The 27,666-nt window shown below is 41.6% G+C and overlaps 1 protein-coding gene across 1 annotated transcript in view; it reads right to left on the bottom strand.

Annotated features, from left to right (window-relative positions):
• Positions 1-27,666, bottom strand: part of LOC118842253 (zinc finger protein 423-like) — a 147,163-nt gene that overhangs the window by 52,177 nt on the left and 67,320 nt on the right. Inside the window, exon 2 of the mRNA XM_036749844.1 lies at positions 6,725-6,784. Within this exon, the coding sequence (XP_036605739.1) occupies positions 6,725-6,784 (60 nt within the window). The remainder of the gene's footprint in view (positions 1-6,724; positions 6,785-27,666) is intronic.

Here is a 27,666-nt window from a genome sequence, read left to right on the forward strand (position 1 = left end):
CCCTGCAGCCCCTGAAGCTAAGGCCATTAGCTTCCTCCCTAGGACCAACCCAACTCTTTGGCAAGGGAGTGGAGGCCTCTTAGGCACATGAATTGGAAGGAGAGCATCATGTCAGCCTTGATAGCCCTTGTGTTGACGTTGTACTAAGTTCTAACAAATGGACTCTTACGTTATTCCTTGTGACCGAGCCCCTGTCTTGTCCTTGTACGCAGAGGATCTGGGTTCAAATTCTACCTCTGCACTATCTGTATGATGTTGAGCAAGTCTCACCCTCCCTTAAGCCCCAGTTTCTTCATTTATAAAATCTTCCATCCACAAAATCATAAAATGAAGAGATTGTACTATATGGGTTCTGAGGTCACTTCTAGCTCAACTTCTTTTTTTTAATTTTTAATATAATATTTCATTTTCCCCTCAATTACATGTTAAAACCATTTTTAACATTTTTTGTAAGTTTTGCCAGTTCAACTTCTATGAACCTGTCTACGATCCTACTTCTATTCTGGTATTGAGTCCTCATGTTTACTCTCCCATACCTGAACCCCTCCCTTGGGGAATGGAATCCCTATTCTTCTGGAAGTGGATAATTACCCCCTGTTTCTCAACTGATCAATGCTGGACCTTCCTGGCACTAACCACCTAAATGCTTGGGCCTCTATTTTTACCCTACTGACAGCTTCCACTAAGGCTCCACTCATCCACACTTCTATTGGTTATTGTTTAGGTCTTGAAGATCATCTCACCAGATTTACATTGGCAGGTTGATCTCAAGCTCAGGTGCCAGATCTACCCACTCAACCTACCACTTACACGGAGGCCTGACTTTGAAGAAGAGCCACATAGAGCCCCAACACCCAGCCCTTGAAGACAACAGATGACATTTTCAGCTCCTCAACCTCTCCTACAAAAAGACAGCAACAGCAGGGCAAGTCAAAACTGAACTCAGCATCAGAGGCTGAGATACCCAAGCTTCCTGGAGGAAGTCCTAAAAATGAGGCATCACTGGATGGAGAAGTTGAGTACAAAAGAGATACAATTTCCATTAGAGTCTGGGGCTTCCGAGACATCATAAACAACTGATTACTATTGACTGTTTCTCTCAAACCACAAGCCAGTCTGTCACTGTCCCATAAATAAGCTCAGATAAGGAGCCTGTCAGCCAACAATTAGCATGTGTCAACAAATTAACTAGTTCTTCCGTGGGAAGGAACAGATTTGTCCAAACCCTCGCATGAGCCCTAAGCCCTATACTTCACCCCCATGCTCCCTGCCTTGCAGAGAACCCAATTGGGCAGACTGAAGCCTGTGCTTTCCAAGAGGGAAAAAGAGGGGCAGGAGCTCTGGACCAAAACACAAAGAAACCAGTTGAGTTTGGAGTCTCTTTTGATCTCCTGCCTTTGTTCCAGTTCAAGACTTTTAGATACCGCTCAGGTCCATTGGCTAGATCAAACTGGCTCACCGGGGGCTCTTTGAGAAATACAGAACTACAAATGTATCCACCTCTTTCCAGATCTGCTGTTCTTCATCATTGTCGTCATCATCTTGAGTCCTAATACTTTTACTCAACTACAAAAGCAGGGGTTTTTTTTGCCCACATATATAACAATCTATAGAACGTTAAGTATAAAAGAATAAAAGCAAGGCGAGCCACTTATCTGAGGACCATTTCTATTTAAATGCCATGGAAAAAGAAGACAAGGAGATGATGGTGGCAATGACAGTGAAGAAGACACAGGCACTACCAATAACAACAGCAATGAAATGGCAGAAAAATTCAGCACTGCAGGCTAAAAATTTAGCACCTCCTGAATGCCTAACGAGACTTGACCTGGTAACTAGGCTTCTACGTCAGAAGCTTTCATACACCCAATGAAAAAATCCCCGTCCTATACATTTATTGTTGTTACTGTTCAGTGGTTTGTCATGTCCAACTCTTCATGACCTCATTTGGGGTTTCCTTGGCAAAGATACAGGAGTGGTTTGCTACTTCCTTCTCCAGCTCATTTTGCAGATGAGGAAACTGAGGCAAACAGGGTTAAGTGACTTACCCAGGGTCACATAGCTAGTAAGTCTCTGAGGACAGATTTGAACTCTGGAAGATGAGTCTTCCTGACTCCAGGCCCAGAACTATCCACTGCACCACCTAGCTGTGCCACATACAGACTTCAAAACATCCTTGAGAATCCAATAAATGAATGAGGGAATTAAGCCACTATTACAGACAAAACTGCTATTGCCCATAATCACCCAGATATGTAACATTAGTCCACAAAAATTTACAAACTATATTTTAATAGATGTTGCCCCCAATAAATACTGATCATCTCCAAGCTACATGAAACAAAACCCTTTCAAAAAGTAGAGACCCAGCAGAAGAAATCAAAATCACATGAAAGTAGGAAAAGGAACTTCTCATCTTTCTTAACCTTTCCTCTCCTGAGGTTGTCCCAAAGGTTCTTTTACTGAGCTTACAGAGGATGAGATCACATCCCAATACTTTTATTCAATTGCAAAAAGCCATTATTTGATCCTCCTGTTCAATAGTCTGCAGAACATTACACATAAAAGAATAATAGCAGGATAGCAATTTGTCTACAGACCATTTCTATCTGAAGGCCAGCAAAAAAGATGAGAATGAGGTAATGATAACAATAATAACCTGAGTTTGTATCCCAAAGCTTTCATTCAATTACAAAAATCAATCACGTAAGCCACTTGCACAATAGCCTGTGAACGCTGAACATAAAAAGAACAGTCATAGGACAGCATCTCTTTCCAGGGCTGCTTCTATCTTCATGAATCCCATCGAATATGAAGATGAGAATGAGAAGAAATGATAATTTTAATGATGATAGGGGAGTAGCAGTTGACAGTAGCAGTTGGGACAGCTATGTCTGGGCTCATTTCATGGATTAGCCAAATAATGCAGTTCATTAAGCAAGTCACCACTTGCTTTAAGAACATGCTCTGAAATGATACCAGAAGCCTGCATTCAAAGTGAATGGAGAGAAGGAAGGAGAGACAGTGAAGGACACAGCTAAACTGTGTGCAGGGTGGGCAGAGGAAGGAAAGAGTTCTGGGGGAAGGAAGAGCAGGAGGGAGGGAGAAGGACTATACCAGAAGTGCAGAATATTAAGCCTGACCATGGCCCCTCTGAGAAAGTAATTTTCCTGTTCAATGAAAAAAGATTTCTGAGTCCATCTTTTTGCTTCTGTGCCCAGCCCAGGAGTCAGGGCAAGAAATTATTATTGTGAGTAGACTAGTCTTCCTTCCTTCTTTCTTTCCTTCCTTCCTTCCTCCCTTGCTTCCTTCCTCCCTTGCTTCCTTCCTTCCTTTCTTCCTTCCTTTCTTCCACCTTCCCTCTCCTCCCTCCCTTCCTCCCCCACCCCTTCTTCTCCCTTCCCTCCCTCAATCCTTCCCTCTGTTCTGCAATGCTATGCTTACAAACTACCCTTCTAGGATTGAGCAGTGGTCAGGCTCCTAGAGGGGGAGGCCAGAGTTTCCTCTTTGGTACAGGTGGCCAGAGGGGGCCAGGAATGAGCTCCAGAACACGTCGTGTTTTATTTTTCTTTATTGAAGTTCTACATCATACGACCCAGGCTAATGCAAACAGGGGCATCATAAAGAACAAAATGAAAGCCTGGTGTACTGGGACCATGGTTGCAGAGGTAAAACTCACACCAATGAGTAACTCCAGCATGCACACCACTATATATTATAACCCTTTATACAGTCCCGCCATCACTCTCCAGACAGCCCACCTCTGTGCTCAGCTCTTTGGCTCAGCAAACTGCACCATATCCTCCACTGATAAACAAGGGCCAAAAAAACCAAAGGCTGCCTTCACTCTCACTCAACGTCTACATGGGAGATGTCTTCTCCCAAGCGGCTTCTTCCCTCTCAAGATATCACTCCAAATGTAGGCAAAATTTCTCCCTCCACCATAAGACGGTTGAGGTTCAGAAAATCCAAAAGTTCTAAACAGAAACAGAAAGAAAATATCCACCACCACCGCTGCCCTCACCACTTACCACTGTTTGCAGACATACAGTTTTACTCCACATCTGACCCTGGTTTTTTGTTACCCCATCTTGTCACAGTTGCACACCAAGCTGATCCATCCTGGGCCATCTTTCACCATGCTCTATTCATAGCTGCTTCCACTAATCCTTGCTGCTTGGCCATTTCACATGAAGGTACTCCCCTCACCCATGCTGTCCCCTGGTCTCCTCAGTCCAACATATTGGACAGGTCTGGCTAAGAAGCTGATGCTACTTCAAAGCTGGAAGGCTAGCCACAATTGAGGAACTCAGAGTTATTATTTAATTAATATCACATAGGCCACCAGGTCCCTACAGCTCAAACTACAGCATGTCTGAAGAGCTGAATCCTGCTTCTATATGTACACATACCTGTCAAAACCCCAAGAGAAGCTTTCCACTTTGTGAAGCAACACACAAAACCATACTCTAGGCTGTTTGGCTAAACTAGGGCTAGCAAAACCAATAAATGCCCCTATCTTTACCCCCATTTAATTTCCCAATTTTTAATTTAATTTCCCAAGTAACTATCATCATATTTAAAACCCAACCAACTTAGGCAAGATGGAGGATCAGAAGAACTACAAAGAAAAGAATCTTTTTCAATATAATCACTAACTCCTTCAGGGAATCTCCAAGACTCTCCCCAAGGGCACAAGATTCTTTACCCCAATCCAGGAACATACTGTTTTGTGTAATTGGAGATTCCTGATAGGTATCACTGGTGTTGTCCCTACTCTTTTCCCAAGGACTAAGACCAAACAATCAAGAAGAATTGTAACTATTTTTCATGCAACGACAGCTATGACAAAGACCCTCTTTGGAATTTCCCCCTCCTACCCCAATATTCAAAATGATGCCTGCCACTTAGAATTTCTAATCCTAACACTGTGTCAATAAGGACCTTTCCATCCATTTGTGATGGAAGAGGAACAAGAAAGATAAAGAGTTCTCAGAAACTCAGCCCGGCCAACATGGGCCATATCATGGTTCCTGCTAACTTGGGATTGGACAAAACCACTCTGATTGATTTAAAAGACTACTTCCATCTAAGATTGACAGCTTTGGAGACAGAAGAGAAGGACTGCTGAGTCCATCTAGTTCAATCTCACTTTATAAATGAAAAAATTAAGGCCTAGAGAGGGTAAGGGTCTTGTCTGATGTCAAGAAGTAAAGACAGGAATCAAGCCCACATCTTCTGACCCCAAACACATCACTCTTTCCACCCCACCAATTTACCTCTAGAATAACATCGTATGTGTTTCACCAGGGAACATGTGGATTAGGGAAGAACAAGCATCCTGTGAGCAGGCCTGGAGCTACTCTAGAACCTGTCAAATAACTGCACCAAGAAAATACATTTCATAGACAACAGGTTGAGAAACTGGACAATAAGGAGCTTCCTCCACTTAAATTAATCCAGCTGGAGGGTCCAGCTGACTCCCTCCCTCCAAAATTAGTGTGCAACTTTAAACACTTATAGCTTTAAACACTTAAAGAACTTATAAAGTTCTTTATCATTCTAGATCCTTGCTGGCAGGTTGGAAGCCTAGAATCCTAGAAGGGTAGAGTGGAACTGGATCTCAGGGATCATCTCAGGCCTATCACTTCATCATACAAAGGAGGAAAGGGTAGCCCAGAAGGGCAAAGGAACTTTCCCAGGGTCATACAAGTATTAAGTGACCAAACCGGGAATAGGACTTGGGCTTCCTGAATCCCAAGTATATACAGAGATATATGCATATATATGTATACATTCATAAGAATACACATACATGCTAGATATATAGTATGTATGTATATGCATACACTAGAAATAAAGATGTTAGATAGATCCACACATAGCTGCATACATAGGTGATAGATGGACTGATAAATGATAGCTAGATGTTAGATAGATCCATGTATGTATACATACATGCAAACACACATACATAGATGAGAGAGAGAGAGAGAGAGAGATCTCCTACATTTGCTTATGTAGTAGAATACAGTCTCCTGTATCTCATTGACCTGGCACATGATGCATGATTAATAAATGTTTGTTTGATTGATTGACAGGTAATGCTGCCTCTCTCTGTCTCTGTCTCTGTCTCTCTCTGTCTCTGTCTCTCTCTCTCTCTCTCTCTCTCTCCTCTCTCTCTCTCTTACACACACACACACACACACACACACACACACACACACACACACGGCAGCAGCAATCTGGTGAGTATCTATCAGCTTCTCCCTGATACTTCACCCCAAGGATGCAAGCTTGAATCCACCAAGCCTGACAGCATGGTGCAGTTCCTTGTGGAAAGGGAAATATATGTATTCTGATTTAGATTGGAGTTTAAAATTCCTATTAAAGTAGCTTTTATGTAATTAGATTGGAATGAATGTGCAATGATGCCCGATGCAGGCAACTTCAAAGCAGTCTCACTGAAGAAATCACTACCCATTTCAGTGTGCCCACAAGAAGAAAAAATGGCTCTCTGGAGGATAAGAGTATATTAGTCTCTGTATGTAATAGATTTTATTGACCATATGGAACTGATATAAAAATTGTGTTGCAGTGGGTAGTCCTGGGTTGGAGAAAGGAATGTGACACATGGAATACATTTTCTATAACCAGCTTGGTGGCTTTATGTTAACCTGGCCAGCAACTGGGTACCCACCACCCCAGCCCCCAAGTTATTTACCTGATGGTGTCACTGAGGAATCCCAGGTGAGTGTGAAGTCGGAGGATTCCCCCTCTTCGACTGAAAGAGAAAAGAAAGAGCATTTATGGATTCTGAACACACAGATAAACAGAGAGAGGGGATGGGGTAAGGAAGACCCTGTAGGGAAAAGAGTAAAGTCATAGGGTATTTATACACAATTGGACTAGAAAGAGTGAAAACAAGCAAACAAGAATTTAAGGACCTACTATGTGCTACTATGTGCTACCTACTATGTGGTAGATTAGGACTACCAGAAGCTGGAGCTACCAAAATAAACAAAAAAACAAAATATCTAAAGAATCCTTGCTCTCCAGGAGTTTACATTCTACTAGGGAGCCAATATGTACATATGTGCATATATACAAAATAAATAAAGGGTAACAAAATATAAAGTAGTCAGGGAAGGAAGGCCCTAGCAATTGTGGGGATGGGGGGTGGTGAAGAGAAGCAAGAAAGGTTTTGTGGAAGAGTAGATGAAAAAGCTTATGATAGAGTCAGATTCATTTTCATAACATCATCTAACAAACATTTATTAAATGTCTATTATGTGATAGGCACTGAAAAGATGTAAAGTATAGATATGGTATGACCCCTTGCCTCCTGGAGCTAGTGATCTAATTATGAAAATAAATAACGATAAAACAATAAACCTAGGCTGCTTTCTGGGACCCAACTTCCTAGGTATCTTGGAAGATGTCACAGAATGAGGTACAGGTACAACAGAAAATGATGACTTGACCACCATGATTCAGAGACCAATCATCTCCATTCCTGCCACAACCAACCCAACATGACCCAACCCAATCCACTGGCAAGCCACATGGTTAAAGCTGAATAGTCTCCCTGGCTTCCTTCAACATAGCTCTAACCCTACCTCCTTTCTAGTTTCCTGAGAAATAAAGGCTTTCCCCATCAGATTACCTTCATCTACTCTATACAGTATCTAGTTATTTACAAGTTGCTTCTCCCCTTCAGAATGAAAGCTCCTTGAGGGCAGGGACCATGTTTTTTGCCTTTTTTTATATGCTTAGCACTTTGATACATAATATCAAATGTACACAGTGAATCCTTAATAAATGCTGGTTGACTGAATGACTGTATACCTTACAGGTCAAGGATGAGCAACAAAGAAGATGTAAGGGGACAGCCCTAGAAGAAGATGGGCTCCTCCAATACACCCAGAGCATTTTGCTAGGTTTCATGCCACACCAGGCACCCAGAGTCTAAGACGAAGCTGACTGGAGGCCACGGAATATGAGAATATGGTAAAAACACTATACGACATAATAAAGTTCTGGCTCTGGAATTAATCCCAGTTTGGGGTATGTAATAATATTAAAACTGGGTGTATGGACTTTGTAAAATGGAACTTTGTTTAAGCAAAAAATGTGCATACTCTGTATTTTTCAGATTTAAAGACCTCTAAATTTAAACACGTGTGCAGACTAGAGATATTGTACACTACCACCCAGGGCCCAGTCTCTCCCCACTCAAGGCTAAGTTTAAGCTACAAAATAATATGAGAATCATAAAAGAATGCCAGAATGTGAAGGGATCCTCAGGGTCATCTAGTGCAACCTACTATTCAACGCAGATATCAGCTTGATATCATACTAGATAGGTGGTCCCCTATGCCTCTTTGTGAATACCTCCAATGATGTGGACCTCACTTTTGGCATAGGGAAGAGAATGTTGGACATGGAGTCAGGAAGACCTGAGTTCAAATCTGACCTTACATACCTACTAGCCGTGTAACCCTGGGCAAGTAAATTAGATGCCATTTTCTCATCAATAAAAATGGAATGATAACAGCATCTACGTCACAGGGTTGTTATGAGGATCAAATGAGATAATACACGTTGAGTGCTTTGAAATCCGTAAAGTGCTACATAAAGCTATTCAGAGTCAGCATCTCAGAGGTGAAAATCCTTTCCTCCCTCATACCTTTTCCCCACTCTCATCTCCATCCACTCCATCGCTTAACACTCTTTCCCCCTTCTTATGCTAAGAGAAAGTTGGCTCTTTCCATGAGATACTGCATCCCTGGCTGCCTTCTCCAATATTGGTGCTACCTCTTTCATGCCCCACTCCACACACTTGGCTAAGAGAAGAAGGCATACTCCTTTCTCCTCACCACTCCTTTCAGACCATTCATTTGCCACCATCAATCAGCGACCTCTTCTCTATATTACCCTATCCAAGAACTTTGCCTACAGATCCATTGGTCTACGGGTTATTCTCCCCCTTTTTGAACGAGGAATAGCAACCGACCTTCCTCAGCCTTCCTTCTCACCCCAACCCCTGCCTTCATCAATTTCCTTGATTTCCATAACCTACATCTTTATTCTACCTCACCATTGTCCATGATCATGGTTATACTCTTGATCTGATCAGCACTCATAACTGTGCTACCTCAATGATCCAGAATTCTGAAATTCCTCCCTCTGATTATCAAAACCTGTCTTCAATCTCTTCTTCTGCACCACTCCTCTTAAACCCATTCTTCGGACTTCCTATGACCTTTGTTCTTCCCCGTTTCCCCAGCCTATTACCTCTGCTCTAGTCTGACTCATCCTTTCGGTTTTGCCCTAAGATTGAACAGATCAATTCCACACCCTTTTCTACCCTTGAACCACTTGAAAATGCATATATTAAGTGCCTGCTATGTGCTAGGGTATTGCTCACGATCTACCTTTTGTGCTCCTGTTTGTTTGCTACTGCAAACCACATAACCATGCCAAATGAGTCCACTACTATGTGTTAGCTGACTTCACTGGGACCTCCTTCACTGCAACATGGCAATGATTTTATTCTTTCCCATTTGAGTAACACACTCTCTATAGCAGCTACCCCAAACCTTATCTTCTGAAGCTTCCTAAACTTCTCCCTCCCTCTTCCTTTAAGCAGAGAAATCTCATTCCATATTTGACTGAGAAAATAGGAACCATGCTATGAAGCACCTTTTTCTCTCCTACTCCACATCCCCAAATTCTCTGTAATATCCCCTATTTTCTCCAGATCCTGAACAAGAGGTTGCCAAACAGTGCTCTTGATTCCCTCCCTCCCTGATTCCTCTAAGAGCTTGCTTTTTAAATCATCACCTTTTTCTCATCTTAAATCTCTGCTTATCCACTGGCTATTTCCCTACCAGTGAGGAAAATTCCCAGTTCTCCTCCATCCTTAAAAAAAATCCCCTCAAGGTATTGCCCTATCTCTCTCTCCCTTTCATGGCCAAACTCCTAGAAAGGGCTACCTTGGCTCCTATTCATTTCCTCATCTTGAATTTACTTCTCAGTTTCTTGTACTCTAGCTTCCAGCCCCACTACTCATCAGAACTACTCTATCCAAGGTTACCAATGAATCTCTTGACTGCTAAGTCTAATGGTCTTTTCTTACTCCTCATTCTACTTGACCTCTCTGCAGTTTTTGACACTGTCAGCTATCTTGCCTCCTGGATAGTCAGTCTCTCTTTCCTTGGCTACTATGATACTCTTCTCTCTTGGTTCTCCCTCCTACCTGTCTGACCACTCCTCAGTTTCTTTTGCTGGATCATCATTAATTATCTCATCATACTGTTTAACTCAGCCTGGCATACCCAACACCTATGCAGTTCCCTCAGCCTCCTCTCCCCTTGTTTGGAGAGCTGGAGAACAGAGCACTGAACTCCCAAAGTTTTCCTTTATAGATGCAGGATCTGGACATTCCATCTCACTCTCTACTTTCCATCTGCAATTCTGTTTGGCATGAACTCAATGAAATAACATGCCTCTACTGGGTCCCCTCTAGCACCCTTTCCAGCTTCCTTTTGTGTGTTATCTTCCCCCATTAGGTTGTAAGTTACTTGAGGACAAGGATTGTCTTTCATTTCTCATTTAATTTAATCATTAAATTTAATAAATTTTTACTGAAATGAAGTTGAATTGAAACTATCTATCTCTCATCCCTAAGAATAGATGCTACCCAAGACTCTCTACCCTGAGCCTTCTTGGCTCTTTTTCACCAACTCCTATGGCTTCAATGATCATCTCTATTCAACTAATATCTAGGTCAGCACTTCTTAAACTGCTGGTTGCAACTCCATATGAGGGTCATGAAAAATTTGGCAACAGTAAAAGGTTTCTGAACATGCAATGACCAAAAACTAATTAAAAATCAAACATGTAATGAATCCATGTAATGTAATGTTTCTGGCAGCAACTGCTTGTGTTACACCACACAACTTCACTGCATTCTTGGTTCTGAACACAAAGCATACGCACTTTGCACTGCGCATGCCGTCACACCACAAAACACCAACTAATGCTGCTGAAACACGAAAAGAGGTCACCGGGGGAAGAGTTTAAGAAGCCCTGATCTAGGTGACTCCCAAATCCATTTATCCAGGTTTAACCTCTCTCCTTAATTCTAGTCTTGCATTACAAAATGATTACTAGACATCTCCACTTAGATACTTCATTGGCATCTGGAAGTCAACATGTTCAAAACAGAAATCATTCTATTCTGCCCCAGATCTGACCCTCCTCTGAACTTCCCCACATCTATGGAAGATACCTCCATCCTTCCAGTCACCCATATTCATAATTTCAGAGTCATTTTTGACTCTTTCCTCTTCTTAATATCCAATCATTTGCAAAGTTTTGTCCATTCAGTGCTAATGTCTCTCTATCTATCCCCTTTTCTCCATTCATTCAGCCATTATTCTAGTTCAGACTCTTACCACTTCTCCCCTGTATCTGTGTAATAATCTCCTAGCTTCCATTCCCTCTCCTTTCTAATCCATTCTCCACACAATCGCCAAATTAATATTCCTAAAACCCAATTCTCACAATTTTATTCCCTCACTCAGAAAACTTTAGTGGCTCTCTTTTTCCTCTGGTAGAAGAGACAAATTCCTCACTCTGGCATGTAAAACTTCCCCAGTCTGGCTGTCTTTCAGATTACTCCTCTTCATGCACTCAAAATTCTAATCAACCTGGCCTACTCAGTGTTCCCCAAATTCAACATTCCACTCCCTACATCAGTATCCTTCACTCCACCTTTCAGAATCTTTAGATCCCTTCAAGGCTCACTTTCTATGCAAATCCTTTCCTGACATCCTTTCCTTCTTCCTCTTTACTTCACTTTCACTCCTCCTTCACCCTCACTTAGAGCTCTCTCCCTCCTGAAATCCTTTGTATTTACTTATTTGTTTAAATGTTGCATCCTCCAGTAGAATGTAAGTTCCTAGAGAACAGGACCTGGCTTTATTTATTTTGCCTTTCTACTTCCAATGCCTAGTGCAGAGTAGGTGATTAAGAAAGTTTATTTGTTGAAAGGCTATTCCTCTATCAGTCAGCCACAAAACATTTATTAAGGGCCTACGGTGTTAAGTGCCAAGCACTCAGCTAAGCGCCAGGAGACACAAAAAGAAGCAATAGACAGTTCCTGCCCTCAAGGAGTTCACAATCTAATGGAGGAGACAATCAATACGTACAAACAAGCTACACAAGGTATAAATAGGAAACAATTGAGAGGGAAGGCACTAGAATTAAGAGGGGTTGGGAAAGGCTTCTTGGATTGTAGTTGAGACTTGAAGGAAACCAGGAAAGCCAGTAGGTGAAGATAAGGAGGGAGAGCTTTCTAGAAAAGGAGGATGGCCGGAGAAAATGCCCATTGTTGGATACTTCTCATATTAGAAAACTGTCCTTTAAATTAAGTCAAAATCTTCTTCCCGAAATTATTAGTCTCTCCGTTTTGGTCCTACAGAGACCATTTCCTCTTTAAAAAAAAAAAAGCAGTGGGGCAGGGAGAGGGGAGAGGGAGAACCATAGACCAACAGAGAACTTTACCATCGCATCTTTTTCTTACACAAAACAAGAGGCTGAGAATCCTCCAAAATGTTTAGGCTTTTATGTTCTACAAATTTTCTTACACACACACACACACACACACACACACACACACACACACACACACACGATGAAACTGACAGTGGAATGATGGATAAACACAATGAAACATCAGACGTATTTCTTTAAAAACTGTGCTTCTTATTTACCATAGCTAGCTACAGCTGTGGCAAGTTTCCAAGTGTGGATCATTATTAATATGGCTCAGGAATTATTACTATGTCCTATGGAATATTTTTGATTGCAAAATTGTTTCAAATAAGACTGCTTTAATAAATACCCGTGGCCAGTAGTTAGGATGTTCAGAAATGAACCATGAATGAAACTATATGAAAACAATGTCACTTTACCTAGGAAAACAATATTAAATTTACTCATCTCCAATACCGTACTAAATAATATTTCAATTATGAATCACATCTCCATTTTGGATAGCTTATGTGCCGCCATTTTGTTTCATGTCTTGAAATCACAGGACGTTAGAGCTAAAAGAGACTACATCTAGTCCAGGGTTGTCAAATTCAAATAGAAATGGGGTCACTGAACCATACATAAGGATCCTTATGGGTCACATATAGACTTAGAGAAATATATATTAACATTATCTATGTTCTGTTGTATCTTTATTTTGTAAAATAGTTCCCAATTACATTTGACCTTGGTTCAGGCTAATGCCCTGAGTGTCTGACACCACTGATCTAGTCCAACCCCCTCATGTTACAGAGAAGAGTGAGGCCAGGCAATGGGAAGTTCTTTGCCAAAGGTTACATAGCAAGTATACCCAACAGTTCTGTCCCAGGATAGAAGGGTCAGGAATCAGAGGATCATAGATTTAGAGCTAGAAGGAGCCTCAGAGTCCATCTAGCCCATCTCCTTCATTCTGCAAATGAGGAAATGGAGGTGCAAAAGGAAGGAAGAGACTTGTCCAAAATCAGACAGGTAGCAAGTGGCAGAGCTGGGTGTACCCCCTGTGATTCCAAATCAATCACTCTTTCCACTGTACTATGCTGTAAGAAAGAAGTAGAGGAGAGAAAGAGAGAAAGAAAGACTCTGGCTGGTTGGAGGGGTCTATGGGGCACATCATTACAGACTTTCTTGATTCTTCACCCCACATGCAGACACATCATACATTGGAGATATCACAACTACATCTCTGCACAGCGAGGGAACTGTGGGACAAATAGCCTTGTCATTTGGCCATGAATGCATTTTCATGCAGCTGCTATCATTCATACAGCAAATCTCCCACCTCCCCAACACCACCACCACACACATATCTCCATTCTCTTATTTCCCCTTTCCCTTTTTTAAAGGTATAAGCACACCATCCTCTGTAGGATCAATGATGAGAAAAAGTAATAACAACCCCCTCCAAGAGGCATTGTTATATTTGACTACTGTGCAAGTGAACAGGTTTTCTTCCCTCCAGCAGAACCGGAGTCCAAATTGGTCTCTTCAACAATGAGATAACTGGCAGGGGCAATGGGGGGAGAAAGGAAGGCAGATCGACTCATGTTGCTTGAGCCAGGGGCTTGCTGTGGACTCAGAGCATATACGGACAGAGCGAGCTAACTGCAGTCCAGAGCCATGAGGTCGAGCTTTCCCCAAAATGAGATCTATCCCATCACAAAAGAGCTCTGCAGATGAAGCATTTTGATGAGAACCCCGTAAGCCCAGCCATCTGCCTAAAGACAGAATTCAGGAAGATCTGCAAGCTGGCATGGGGCTAGGTGCTTATGGCCCCTTCTCCTACTTTCTGTCCTCTAATTGGTTATCAGGAGGCGGCAATCTTCTAGGCATCTTCTCTTCCCTTCATCCTCCTCTCCCATTCAGGAGAGTCTAACCCGTAATAACAAAAAGGAAGAAGGAAGAAGAGGGGAAGAGAATAGGAGCAGGAGAAAGAATAGTAACAATAAGTCACATCTATGCAGTGCTTGAAGGTTTATAAGGCATTTTCCTGAGAGGTAGTTTTCATATTATAGCTTCATTTTACAAATAAGAAAACAGAGGCTCACAGGAGGGAAAAGTATCTGCCCATGACAACACAGCTTCTAAGCATTAGAGCCAGGATATCATAGTCAAAGGATCACAGACAGAGAGCTGGGAGAGACCATAGATGCTATCTACTTAAACATCCTCCTTTTATAGGAATTGGAGGCCCAGAAATGTTAAGTGACTGGCCAAGGTGACACAGGGAACAAGTGGCAAAAAGGGGTAGAATTCAAACTCAGGTCCTATGACCCCAAGTTCAATATTCTTTCCACTGCACCAGGCACATCTTCTGACTTCAAGTCCAGCCCTTTTCTAACTTTACCCATGATGCTGTTTTGCACACAAATGACAAATGCTCATTTACTCAATGACACACACAGTCACAGAATTTTACAAATGGTAAGTGCCTTAGAAATCATTGAAGTTTCTTCCCCAATCTCTGGAGCTCTCCATTTTTAGGGTGGGTTGGGTAAGGAAGGAGGTACAGAAAGGGAAATCTGTCCATAGTCTTGCAACTAGTATTAGGGCCAGGATAAGAACTCAGGTCTAATTCACAGATACAAAGGGGCCTCAGCATTCAGTCAACCTACCAAAATCACATGCAATATGTAGATGTTCTTACTGAGGGAGAAAAAAGATCTAGAAGTGAGTATATCTATGTTGAAGATAAACCTGTTCCCTCAAGGATTTTGACAATTCAGTCAAGCAACTGACTTGAATAACTTCTTTTTACAGTCCCTTTCTTAGGCTTCCAAAACACACAGACTACAGTTCCCTGTTCCCAGACTAAGCTTTAATATTACAGCACTTAAAGCCTAATTCTGTTCAAAGTACCCATAATTCCCCTCTTCCCAAGTCTGCCTCCACCAAACAGTGCTTCCCTCCCAACCTTGGACTGCCTTTATGTTAATATGACAAATCACAGGCTTCAAACCCTATACTGCCCATTAAAAGGAATTTCTATCTTTTCCTTCCTACCTATACTGCATTGAAGGGGAAAGCCTTTTGCCAGAACAGTTATTAACATAAACAGTTATTAGCATAAGCAGTTATTAATAGTAATTAACAAGAGTTGGGAAGACAGAGAGTGGGAACGGGTATTTTCCACAGCACAATGGATAAAATACTCTAAGCTGGCCTGAGTCAAGGACCAGACACTTCCATACTGACCACTTCATTTCAGCAATATAGCAAGCCCAAAGAGAGAAGTTATTGTTGCTTCCCAACCAGCCGGAAGGGTTCCTGATAAACCAGGGGTACCTGCATCAGTGATGTAACACCATAGAGCTCCGGTAGATGACAACACAAACGAGAGAGAGCAGCTTTGGGTTGTAACTGTGTTCTCAGACTGTTTGTTTTTAACCAATTCACCTGATACGTCTTGTTACTATTCTCCCTACTTTTGCAGAGGCTCACTCTTTCCCTCTAAAAGAGATGGGCCACAGGAGAGAGACATCAAAAATCCTTTCCCCACTAGTATATGCAATCCTGTCCTAGAGGTAAGGGTTGGGGTAAGATGATTACTCTGGAATCCTCCCAGAGGGATCTTTTGAGAGTTTACCAAAGTAGTCCAGGATAGGTGCTTTTGTGAGTAAAATGAAGGTTGGCCCGTGCCCCCGGGCAATACCTTGCTTCTAGACAAAGAAAAAGAAATAAATCCTAGTCAGGAGGCTTACCAGAAAGAAGGAGTAGGACAGTGAGCAAGGCTATTCAGATGGCAAACATTAGCCTTCTGATGTTTCAGCTTCTTGGCCTTTCTAAGGATAGTTGGGATTCAGAGCCAGGGCTGGCTGATGACATTATGGGTGTTGAGTGAGTGCTGGTCCGTTGACTGAAACAGGAGCCTACCACTCTCCTCCCAAGACTCAGCTTTGCTTAGAGAAGGAATCAGCACAACCATAGGAAAGATATTTATATTTGGAGAATGGGGTCTTTACTTCAACCACGTGACCACCTAGAGCCTACATCAGGCAGCAAGTTTAGAGCATTTTGTAACCTTGCTCTCCTACTTTCTAACACTGTAAGGTTTTTACCTCAAGGAACTAGATGTAGTTAGATCCTGGTGCCCTCATTAGAGAAATTAGAGATAATATAGACTGGGGCTGGGGTGGGAGGAATCTGAACAAGCTCTCTTTTGTTCCCTACTTCACTTACCTGGGAATCCCCAGAGCTTACCCAAATAGATACCAGGACTTGCAGCCTTGCAAGAGCCAATAATATTTCACTTAGACACATCCAGCCCTTAATTCTGGCCCTTCCAAATGAGAACTGTCACAGGTAACAAGGACTGCTGGGTAAAAGGTAGGAATATCCCCTTCCTCTCAATTTGGGGAGGGCTGGCATATGACACTGCCTTTTAAGAAGAAAAAAAATTTAATATCAGAAATGTTTGACAAATGTAATGGAATACTATTGTGCTATAAGAAATGATGACCAGAAGGACTTCAGAAAAACCTAGGAAGACTTATATGAACTGATGCTGAGTGAGAGGGGAGCAGACCCAGGAGAACATCGTACACAGTTATGGCCACATTGTGATGACTAACTTTGATAGACTTGGCTCTTCTCAGCAATGCAAGTTTCTAAGACAACTCCAAAAGACTCATGATGGAAAATGCTATCCACATCCAGAAAAAGAATCACAGAGTCTGAATGCAGATTGAAGCACACTATTTGCTCTCTCTTTTTTGTTTTGTTTTGTTTCTTCTTTCTCATGGTTCATTCCATTAGTTATAATTCTTTGCAACATGACTAATGTGAAAATATGTTTAATGTGAATTTATATGTAGAGCCTAAATCAGATTGCATGCCATCTTGGGAGAGGGAGGGAGGAAGAAATTTGGAACTCAAAAGCTTGTAGAACTGAATGTTGTAAACTAAAAATAAATAAATAAATAGACAAACAAACAAACAAACAAACAAACAAACAAATAAATAAATAAATAAATAAATGAATTTTAAAAAATATTTGGAAAGGGAAATTTGGGAAGATAATTAGGCATAGAAGTTCTAAGAGACCTCAAAGTCAAATAAATCAACAACTGCTTTACTAAATTCTAATATCCCAAATCAGTTAAATATTCAAATACTCCATTCTGATACAGTCAGTACTTGGAATCCCTAGTTAGTTCCCTTCAAGACTCAGCTCAGTTGCTATCCTCCCTCTTCTTTTGGGCTTGACCCTACCCAACACTCACCCTCAAATACTTGTATTTACTCATCTGTATATATGTCATAACAGCTAGTTAGACTACAAACTCCTGTAATGTAGAGATGGTTTCATTTTGATCTTTGCATCCCTAGCACCTCTCACAGAGAGCTGCACATAGTAGGATCAATGGCAATTAATGTTTTTAATGGAGGCTAATTCATAAGATTTAGGGCCTGAAGACACCTTAGACGTAATCATACTCTCATTTTGCAAATGAAGAAACAGAGGTTGGGGAAGTTAAATGATTTATCTAAGGCAACCTGGGTAGTAAGTGGCAGAGGCAGGATTTTAACTCAAGTATTCTTTTCTAAATTCAATCTTCTCTCCAAGAACCACAGCTAAATCTTTAATGATAGTCCATCTTCTTTTGTGGTCAGAAATCTCTTTTGGATTGAATTTATTTTCACAGAGATCCCAACTCTATGGCCTCCCAGCCTCCTTCAACCCCAAAATCCTACCACAAGTCCTGCTGCTCCTGAATCCTAGAAGGGCACTCACATAGTTAGAAGATGGAGACGGAGATGGAGCTTAAAGGGAAGAATATGTTATGCAGCAAGGAACTGAGCTAGCACTGGTCATGTTAGAAAGCTGTTGACAGAGCTCAGTTGAGATCAGTCAGGACATGGACTGAGGAAAGAGACTGACATGAGGGATGGATGAAGCCACAAGGGTAGAGTTCAAGGTAAGCAAAAGTAAAGATCAAGCACAGAAATAGGTCTCCTGGGTCAAGAAATCTTTGATTCAGACAGAGACAATCCAGTACTCTGGATAGCTCCAGAGGTGAAACATTGTTTTGATTGTTCATATGCTTCAGCAATCAGACTGAATAAAGGTTTTTATCCTCAGAACCCCAGGCTTATACATTTGACTTCACCCATTACCTAGATTATGGTGGTTCTTAAAATGAAAAACTTCACACATTTTTACCAAGTTTGGTCCCCATGAGAAGAATGAGTCATCTTCATTCGACCTCTCTCCCCACTTACTCCCCAGCTTGGAGTATCCTTGTCAATGGAAAGCCACATCCTCTGGTATGACATGGATTCTAGAGGACTATCCAGACTGAGATGGAGCATTCTAAAGGCTGATCAGGAAAGTGGGCAGAAAAGAGGGTGCCTCACTTAAATCAATTCAACTCAACAAATATCTATTAAGCATCAATTATGTGCCAGATACTGTGCTCGGCAAGTTACAAAGTTAAATATCACAAATATCCTGCCCTGTCAACACAATTATTACCCAGAGAAGACTGAGACATGGACACAAATAAACAAGATACAAGATGAAATGTGAAAGGAGCAAAGATAAGGTCCAAAGTACAAAAAAAAAATCTGGAGGAAGCAGAGAACACTTTTAGCTGACGAGAGAAGAGAAAACTTCATGGCAGAGGTAGCACAAGAGATAGCCCTTGAAGGGAGTGAAGGATTTCTATGTGCAGAGCTGAGGAATGACAATGGCCTGCTGACATGTACAGAGGCAGGAGACATGATAGCTGTCTTCAAAAGCTCAAAGGACTGTCATGTGGAAGAAGGATTGGAATTGTATCATTTGACCCCAAAGGGCAGAAGTGGGAGAATGAGTAGATATAGCAAAAAGGCACGTTTAGACTTCATGCGAAGAAAAATTTCATGTCTTCAGGAAAAGATCGGATGACCATTTGTCAGGTAAGCTGCAGAGGGATTGTCGTTCAGGTTAGACTAGATGGATACTGAAGACCAGCTAGTTAGACTATAGTTGGACTTTGTATGGGACAAACAGCTGACTGGAATTTGGAGTTAGTAAAAGAAAGGAGTCTGAAATAAGGCTAGAAAGGTTGGTTGGAATCAGATTGTGCTGACCTTAAATACCAGGTTAAGGAATTTGTGTTTCATCCTATCTCAAATACAAGTCAAAGGATCCACTAAAGGGTTGTGAGCAGGGATATAGTGACACCAAAGCATATGGAAGATTATTTTGGCAACCATAGGAAGGAAAGATTAAAGAAAGGACAAAATGGAAGTGGGGAAACATGTAAGTAGTCTATCACAATAGTAGGGCAAAGGTGATAATGAAGTGAACTAGGCAGGCATCAATGTGAATAGAGTGGAGAGAATGGATGCAAGAGACATTGTGGATGCAAACTCAACAGGACTTTGCACTGGATTGGGTGGGGTCAGGGTTAGCTTTGGCAAGACAGAGAGGTTAGCCTTGGTAAGAAGGGCCTTCTCATCTCCTGAAACTGAAGCAAAGGAAAGGATGGGGAGAAAGGTTTGGAGGTATGAGGATAGAGAGGAAGGAGTTCACTTCAGATGGACTCAATCTTTTGAGTAAAATAGGAAACAGGGTCATCTGGTGCAAAAGAAGAGGGTAGAGGTGGAGGCTTGTGGAGAGGTTTGTAACAGGCACTGTGGGGAATGTGATCAGCAGTCAATCATCAATGAATGAAGAAAATGCTATACAATAATGACGACCCAGTTGAGTTTAGACAGCGTACAGTTTCTAGTGGATACTAGCAACATAGTTTTGCGGCTTGATAAGGTAAGAGCCCAATGCTTGATGAGCATTTCTAGAGTTGTAATGGAGAAGTGGCAGGGGGCGGGGTGGGGAGGAAGTTGACTCAAGACTGAGGATGAGCAAGGTAAAGTAAAAAGACTTCCTTCTCTTTAGCCTCTTCTTTATCAGATAGTTCAACCTCCAGGGAATCCCACTATCTCCCAGGACTGGGCTGGGTTTCTAAAAGGCAGGAAGGAAGAGTTGAAGAAAAAAAGAGAGGAAAAAAGAAAAGGAAAGGGAATGGAAATGAATCAAGATTCCAGTCATCTAACAACTAAGATTCTGGAAAATTCAAAGCTTCACTTTTACTGATTTAAGGAAAAAGGAACTAAAAGTACAAAAAAAGAGATGACTGGAAAAAGCTATGATGTGGTAAAGCACAGAGAATGTGTGAGCTAGGAAGGGAGGAGGAACAAAGTTCAAAAATAGACAGTATTCTTGCTGTCTCAGCCCATAAACATTTTTAATCTGCCCCTCCACCCTGCATCAAATACCCTGGAAGTAAAATAAATTTATGCCAATGAGGAATAACACTACTGACATCCTAACAGTAAACTGTGCATTGTGAGTTTTTTTTTCCCTAGTAGTGGGGATTGCTCACACTCAGCCATAGATTTTAAACTCGTGGTGTCATAGACAAGGGCACTACGTCTATTGATTCATTTTCACTGGCTGTCCCTCATGCCTGGAATGCTCTTCCTCCTCACCTCTGCCTCCTGCCTTCCCCTTCCTTCAAGTGCCAGCTAAAATCCTACTTTATAGAGTAAGCCTTTCCCAAACCTCTCAATTCACATGGCTTCCCTTTGTTTACAATTTCCAATTTGTCCCGTAAATAGCTTATTTGTTCATAGTTGTTTGTATCATGTCTCCCCACTCGACTGTGAGCTCCTTGAGAGCAGGAACTTGCTTTTTTGTATTCCTAGTGCTTACCACAGCACTTGGTGCACAGTAGGTACTTACTGACTATGCATTTTTATGTATGTATATGTATGTGTGTATGTGTATATGTATATATGTGTGTATGTGTGTGTGTGTGTATACACAAGCATACCCCATTTTATTGTGCTTTGCTTTATAGAGCTTCACAGACATTGGAGGTTTGTGGCAATTCTGCATTGAGCAAGTCCACTGGTGCCATGTGTCCAACAGCATGTGTTTGCATTGTATCTCTGTCACATTTTGGTAATTCTCACATTATTTAAAGTGTTTCCATTATTATATATTCATTATTATTATTATTCATTAATATATTATTGTGTATTATATTGTGGTGATCTGTGATCCATGATCTTTGACGTTACTGTTGTAATTGTTTTCGGCTGCCATGATCCACACTCATATAAGACAGGAAACTTAATCAATAAATGTGCATGTTCTGACTACTCCATGGACTGGCTATTCCCCTTATCTCTCCCTCTCCTTGCGCCTCCCTATTCCCTAAGACACGACAATATTAAAATTAGTCCAATTAATGACCCTACAATGGCCTCTAAATGTTCAAATGAAAGGAAGAGTCAGTCGATGTGGGAAACATCATTGTTACCTTATTTTAAGAAATTACCACAACCACCGAACCTTCAGCAACCACCACCCTGATGAGTCAGCAGCCATCAACATTAAGGCAAGACTCCACCAGCAAAAAGATTACAACTTGCTGAAGGCTCAGATGATGGTTAGCATTTTTTTTTAGCAATAAAGTATTTTAATTAAGGCATGCACAGTTTTTACATAATACTATTGCACACTTAATAGACTACAGTATAATGCAAACAGAACTTTTATATGCACTGCGAAACAAAAAAACTCATGTGACTCACTTTATTGCATTATTCCCTTTATTGCAGGGGTCTGGAACCAAACCCCCAATACCTCCAAGGCATGTCTGCATATGTATATATTTGTATGTAAGTGTGCACGTGTATGTGTATGTATGTGTTTGGTTACAAGGGAATATTCAATGGTGAGGATTTTTAAGGGAAAGTGATTAGTATAAAAACAAGTAGTCTCGATCTTTTTGACCCTTCTCTCTTTCTAGGCTTTATTTTCCTTGGGCTCCTTAAAGAAATATATGAATATATACAGCAAAGAGGAGAAGGGGATTTCTCTCACCCTTCCTTGGTCCAGCAGCAAGGGTGACTTACAGCAAAAGCACATGGCTATGGGACTAGGCTCACCACTAATCTGTGCCCGCCCAGATTAGTATGAGGCAGGGATTCTTAGACTTCCTAATTTCTAACTGCCTCATGTTTCGGCTTCCTTTACTGAGCACCAGTCATGGATTAGTGATCCTGAGAACTGAGAACCAGCCCTACAGATACCTCATGAGTACAAGAGCCAGAAACCAGATGCCCAAAGGGCAATGATTTCTACAACTGAGTGCTTCTCGAATGATGACTGCCAACAGAACTGTCCTGCAGCTGGAGAAATCAAGTCATGCCCTGCCTGGCCCAGAGATCTAGAACCTGCCAACCCTCCATAACAGCCTCAACTTGCTGCAACAGCACCAGTTCAAGGTGAATGCAAAGAATCTGTTCAGTGGGTCTTTATTTTCTAAGGGTAGAGTGTAATAGGCTGCTTGACTGTTTTATGCTTCCAGCTCATGAGTATTTAAATCCACCTATTAGGTGACCCTGGGAAAGTCTCTTAACTACTCAGTGCCCCCTAAACAACTCTCTGAGATTGAAAATTGTAGAATAGTTGCCAAGATACAAGGCTAGAGGGGAGTTTCATCACTGGTAAGAGTTCCCTATACCAATGAAAGCACAAATCCAGACTAACACACACACACACACACACACACACACACACACACACTTATTTTACCATTTTTTTCAACCTATAATTTCAATGCAGCAATTCCCCCATGGAAAAACGTTCTCTACCAACTCAGATCCTCAACTGTTCTGGAACTTGTAGCCTTAAGAGATTTGCTTGGGATACTAAGAAATTAATTGGTCTTGTCAAGGCTTCATACTTAGTATGCTGATAAATGTTTAACAAGTGGCTCTCGGGGGTAGGTAGGCTCATCGGGGGATGTTTACAAGACATACTTTTAAATTTAATCTACGTTATTAACATTTTCTGCACCACTTTTCAATTAACAAAACAATAAATCAATCTCCGATTTGTAGTGTCTGCTGATTTCCAAGGGGTAAAATTTAACAACCGGCTTCCAGAGCTGACTCCAGCACACTCTTGCCAGTATGTGTTAGAAGTGAGCCTTGATCCCCTGTCTTTCCGATGCATAGACCAGTTCTCTATCTTCTATGACCAGAGTTCCTTACACCAGTGAAATCACAAGCATAGACAAAATACAGATGCATAAACATACACGTAATGTTACAGATAGTGACACTGTGTAGTCAAACAGCAACTGACTTTGGAATCAGGAAGATCTCACGTAACCATAAACACAAATTTTATATTCTTTGTGTTTTTCACTAAAACTATTCACTATGTAGGTAGGTGCGTATAGAAACATGTATGCACATATATATTATGTAATTATGTGAATATATACCTCTATCAGGCCCAGGTAATCTTGAAATGAGAACAATCCATGTTTCTCCATCCCAGTTTCAACATGTCTAAATGGGAATAATTACAACTTTGGCAAGACAAAGGCTGCTTGGGATAGCAAAGAGAGAGCCCTTCTGGGGGGTCAGCAAAACCTCAGTTCAGGTCCCACTTCTAACACTGTCTATGTGACCTAGGAAAGCCACTTAACTTCACAGAATCCCAGGAAACAAGGACAGCTAGGTGGAGCAGTGGCTAGAGCACTGGGCCTGATGTCAGGATAACCTGAGTTCGAATCTTGTCTCAGACACTTACTCGCCACATGACCTTGGGCAAGTCACTTAACCCTGTTTGCCTCAGTTTCCTCACCTGTAAAATGAGCTGAAGAAGGAAATGGCAGACCACTCCAGTATCTTTGCCAAAAAAAAAAAATCCCACCTGGGGTCACAAAGAGTCAGACATGACTGAAGTGAATGAATAACAACATCCCAGGGAACCCTCTAAGAATCTTGAGTTAGAGAGGAGTTACTGTTCCACACTGGAGCAGGAAATTTCTGTGCTGGGAGATCCCAGTGCGTGTGAAATCAGAGGTGTGGACCCCGACACTCAAGAGCACTACATGTGTATGAGTTCTTCTCATCTTTATTATGAGTATCAAGCTCTAACTCACTGAGAAATAACAGGAATAAGACATACGTGAGTTACTCCCTCATAACTAATGTCTGGATCATTGACTAACTTAACTAGCTCAGGAGCTGGTCCCTACTCCCCTGTTATTTTCTCACCCTGTTGTCCCTCCATTTCCTTGGGCCATAGGTTCCCATCTGTAAAATGGGGAGAACGGAATGAAAGCTACTAGTCCAAGAGGCAAGGCCAAAGGAAAGACTGTTACTCTTACAGGAAGTTAAATTCTTTTCAAAAGTCACTCAGTCAAGTTAAATTAGCTTCAATCTTGCAAAACAAGCCAAAAAAACCAGATCAGATTAATTCACACTCAACATCCACATCCACCACTTATCCCCTCCACCCCACCCAAAACCCACTGCTGCTGGATGAGGGGAAAGAGTCAGCATTTTTAATCATCTAAATGTGTTATTTCAACTGTCTACACTAATCAAATTTGCTGGATAATTGCTGAACTCTCATTCTGCCCACGTAGGTGGGAAGCCCCACATCCCAACCTGGTGGCCGAGCCAGGAACAGCAAGATGAAGATTCTCAGTTAAATCATCGCAAACCTGGGATCCGAGCATCCACCACAAGAACCACCCTGGAAAGCCACCACCTTCCCATCAGCCTCTCAGCTGTCTCCTTCTCACTCCAATGCTTTGATGGTCTTGGCCTCCAACACCCCAGCCTGAGATGGCAGCTCAGGAAGGAGTCCCTCCCTCAAAGTCAAACACCTAGATTCCATAACCTAGGGGCGTGGCTTTCACTCCAGTCCTCCTCTTCTTCCCCACCCCTCAACAGGCACATGCTCAAATAACAAACAGATTCCACAGAAGATGATTGCAAACTACCCCTGTCTCTTTGGGAAGACATGGTAAAATTTATGGGATTATAGATTTAGATCTAGAAGGGACCCCAGAGACCATCCGATCTCCTTACATGTGAGGAAACTGAGTCTTAAGGAGGTTAAGTGATTTGTCCAAGAGCACACAAGCAGGAAATTATAAAAGAATGATTCGAACTCAGGTTCTCTAACTCCAAAATGATTGTTCTTTCCATGGTGCCACACTGTCTCTAATCTGGCCCTCTCATAGGACCATAAATTTTATAGCTGAATAGGACGTTGGAGGCTACGGAGTCCAGCGTTCTCATTTTACCGAGGCCCAGAAACGTTTACAGGCTTGTTCTTCCCCTCCCCCCAGGCACAGGGCTGCTAAGTGTCTGAGGGGGGATCCGAAGCGAGGCTTTCCTGATGCCAAGTCCAGCACTCTCTCCACTATAGAACACTGCCTTCCTCCTCTCCTTTCCCTCCCTCATAATAATGATGACGTTCGGTTATTTCAAATTACAATTTCAAAATGTTTTCAACTATATTACCCTATCTTATCCTCACAGCAACTTGGAGAAGAAAAAAAGGAAGAGGAAAAATAAAAACAAACATAAAATTTATAAAAAGAAATAAAAATGACCATGTTATGAAGGTTTCCAGAGACGGTTCCTGAAAACTGCCCACAAAGGCATGGAGGAGCTGTCTCTATTGAAGCGGGGATAGCACACATATGAACAGGCATCCTGTGTAACACTCAATATTCACTTTAAAACCACTTTCACATACTTGTTTGATTCTCTCCAAAACCCTGTGGCAGGCCAGGCAGGGGTTGTATCTCTGCCTCATAAATGAGGCAGCTAAGATACAGAGAAGTAAAGCAATGGGTCCAAGACAGGAGTGCTAGTGAGAGGCTGAGCTGGGACTCAAACACACATTTCCCAGCTCCAAATACAATGCTCTTTGATCGTAATGGCACAGTGGATAGAGTCGGACTTGGAGTCAAGAAGATACGAATTCAAATCCAGCTTCAGGCACTTGCTAGCTGTGTGACCCTGGCCAAGTCACTTAACTGCTGTCTGCCTCAGTTTACTCATCTGTAAAGTAGAGATAATAACAGCATGTACCTCCCAGGGTTGCTGTGATAAGATGATATTTGTAAAGCACTTTGTAAACCCTGAAGTACTATATAAATCCTAGCTATTATTTCTTAATATTAATTAATTAATATTAATTAATTAGTATTAATATCAATTCTGGGCCTCAGTTTCTCCAATCTATAAAATGGCAGGGTTGGACTAGATGATCCTTGATATGTCTTCTAATTCTAACAGTCTAAGAAATGTTTCTGAAAAAGGTTGAGCAACTTGCCCAAGGTCATGCTGCCAGTTAGCAGGCAACAGCAGAGGCACAATGTAAGCGAAAAGGATGTTGCACTTGAACAAGTGACCTGAGTCAGAATCCCATCTCTCACCTCTGCAGCCATGTAACCTTGAACAATCACTTGACTCTGCTGACCTCAGTTTCCTCTTCTATAAAATGGGAATAACATATCACCTATATCTCAGCTATTGTGAGAAAAGCATTTCACAAACCTTAAAATGTGATAGAGTTACTATTAGTAGTTATGGAAGCCAGGGATCAGGATTTCTAGCCTAGACCACAATTCCTCCCTTTCAGGCCCTCAGCCCCTATCTCTCAAGTGCCTAGGATGAGTGTATGTATGTATGTATGTATATTATATATATATATATATGTGTGTGTGTGTGTGTGTTTATATGTATATGTATGTGTATGTGTATATATATATATTTGGGTGTATGTATGCATGTATACATATATACATACATATATACACACATGTGGGTAATTGTTTTCTTGCTGTTGTTCAGTGGTTTTAGTCAAGTCTAACTCTTCATAACCCCATTTGGGCTTTTCTTGGCAAAATACTAGAGTGGTTTGCCATTTTCTTCTCCAGCTCATTTTACAGAAGAGGAAACAGAGTTAAGTGACTTGCCCAGGGTCACACAGCTAGTAAGTATCTGAAGCCAGATTTGAACTCAGGAAGAGTTTTCCTGACTTTCAGGGCCCAAACTCTATCCACTTCACCACCTAGCTGGCTGCAGTGAGCTGCCTGGATTGGGTGCATTAGAGTGGTTGCCTAACCATTCTATTTGGAAAAGTCTGTGAAATGCTTTTCTAGAAAGAAGCCATCTAGACATCCTGGCAGGTTCTCTACTAAGGGGTGAGGAGGAGGGGAGATTTCTCAATTAGTTTTGTGCTTGCAT

This window comes from Trichosurus vulpecula, chromosome 3 (genome assembly GCF_011100635.1).
Source record: "Trichosurus vulpecula isolate mTriVul1 chromosome 3, mTriVul1.pri, whole genome shotgun sequence".
NCBI lineage: Eukaryota > Metazoa > Chordata > Mammalia > Diprotodontia > Phalangeridae > Trichosurus > Trichosurus vulpecula.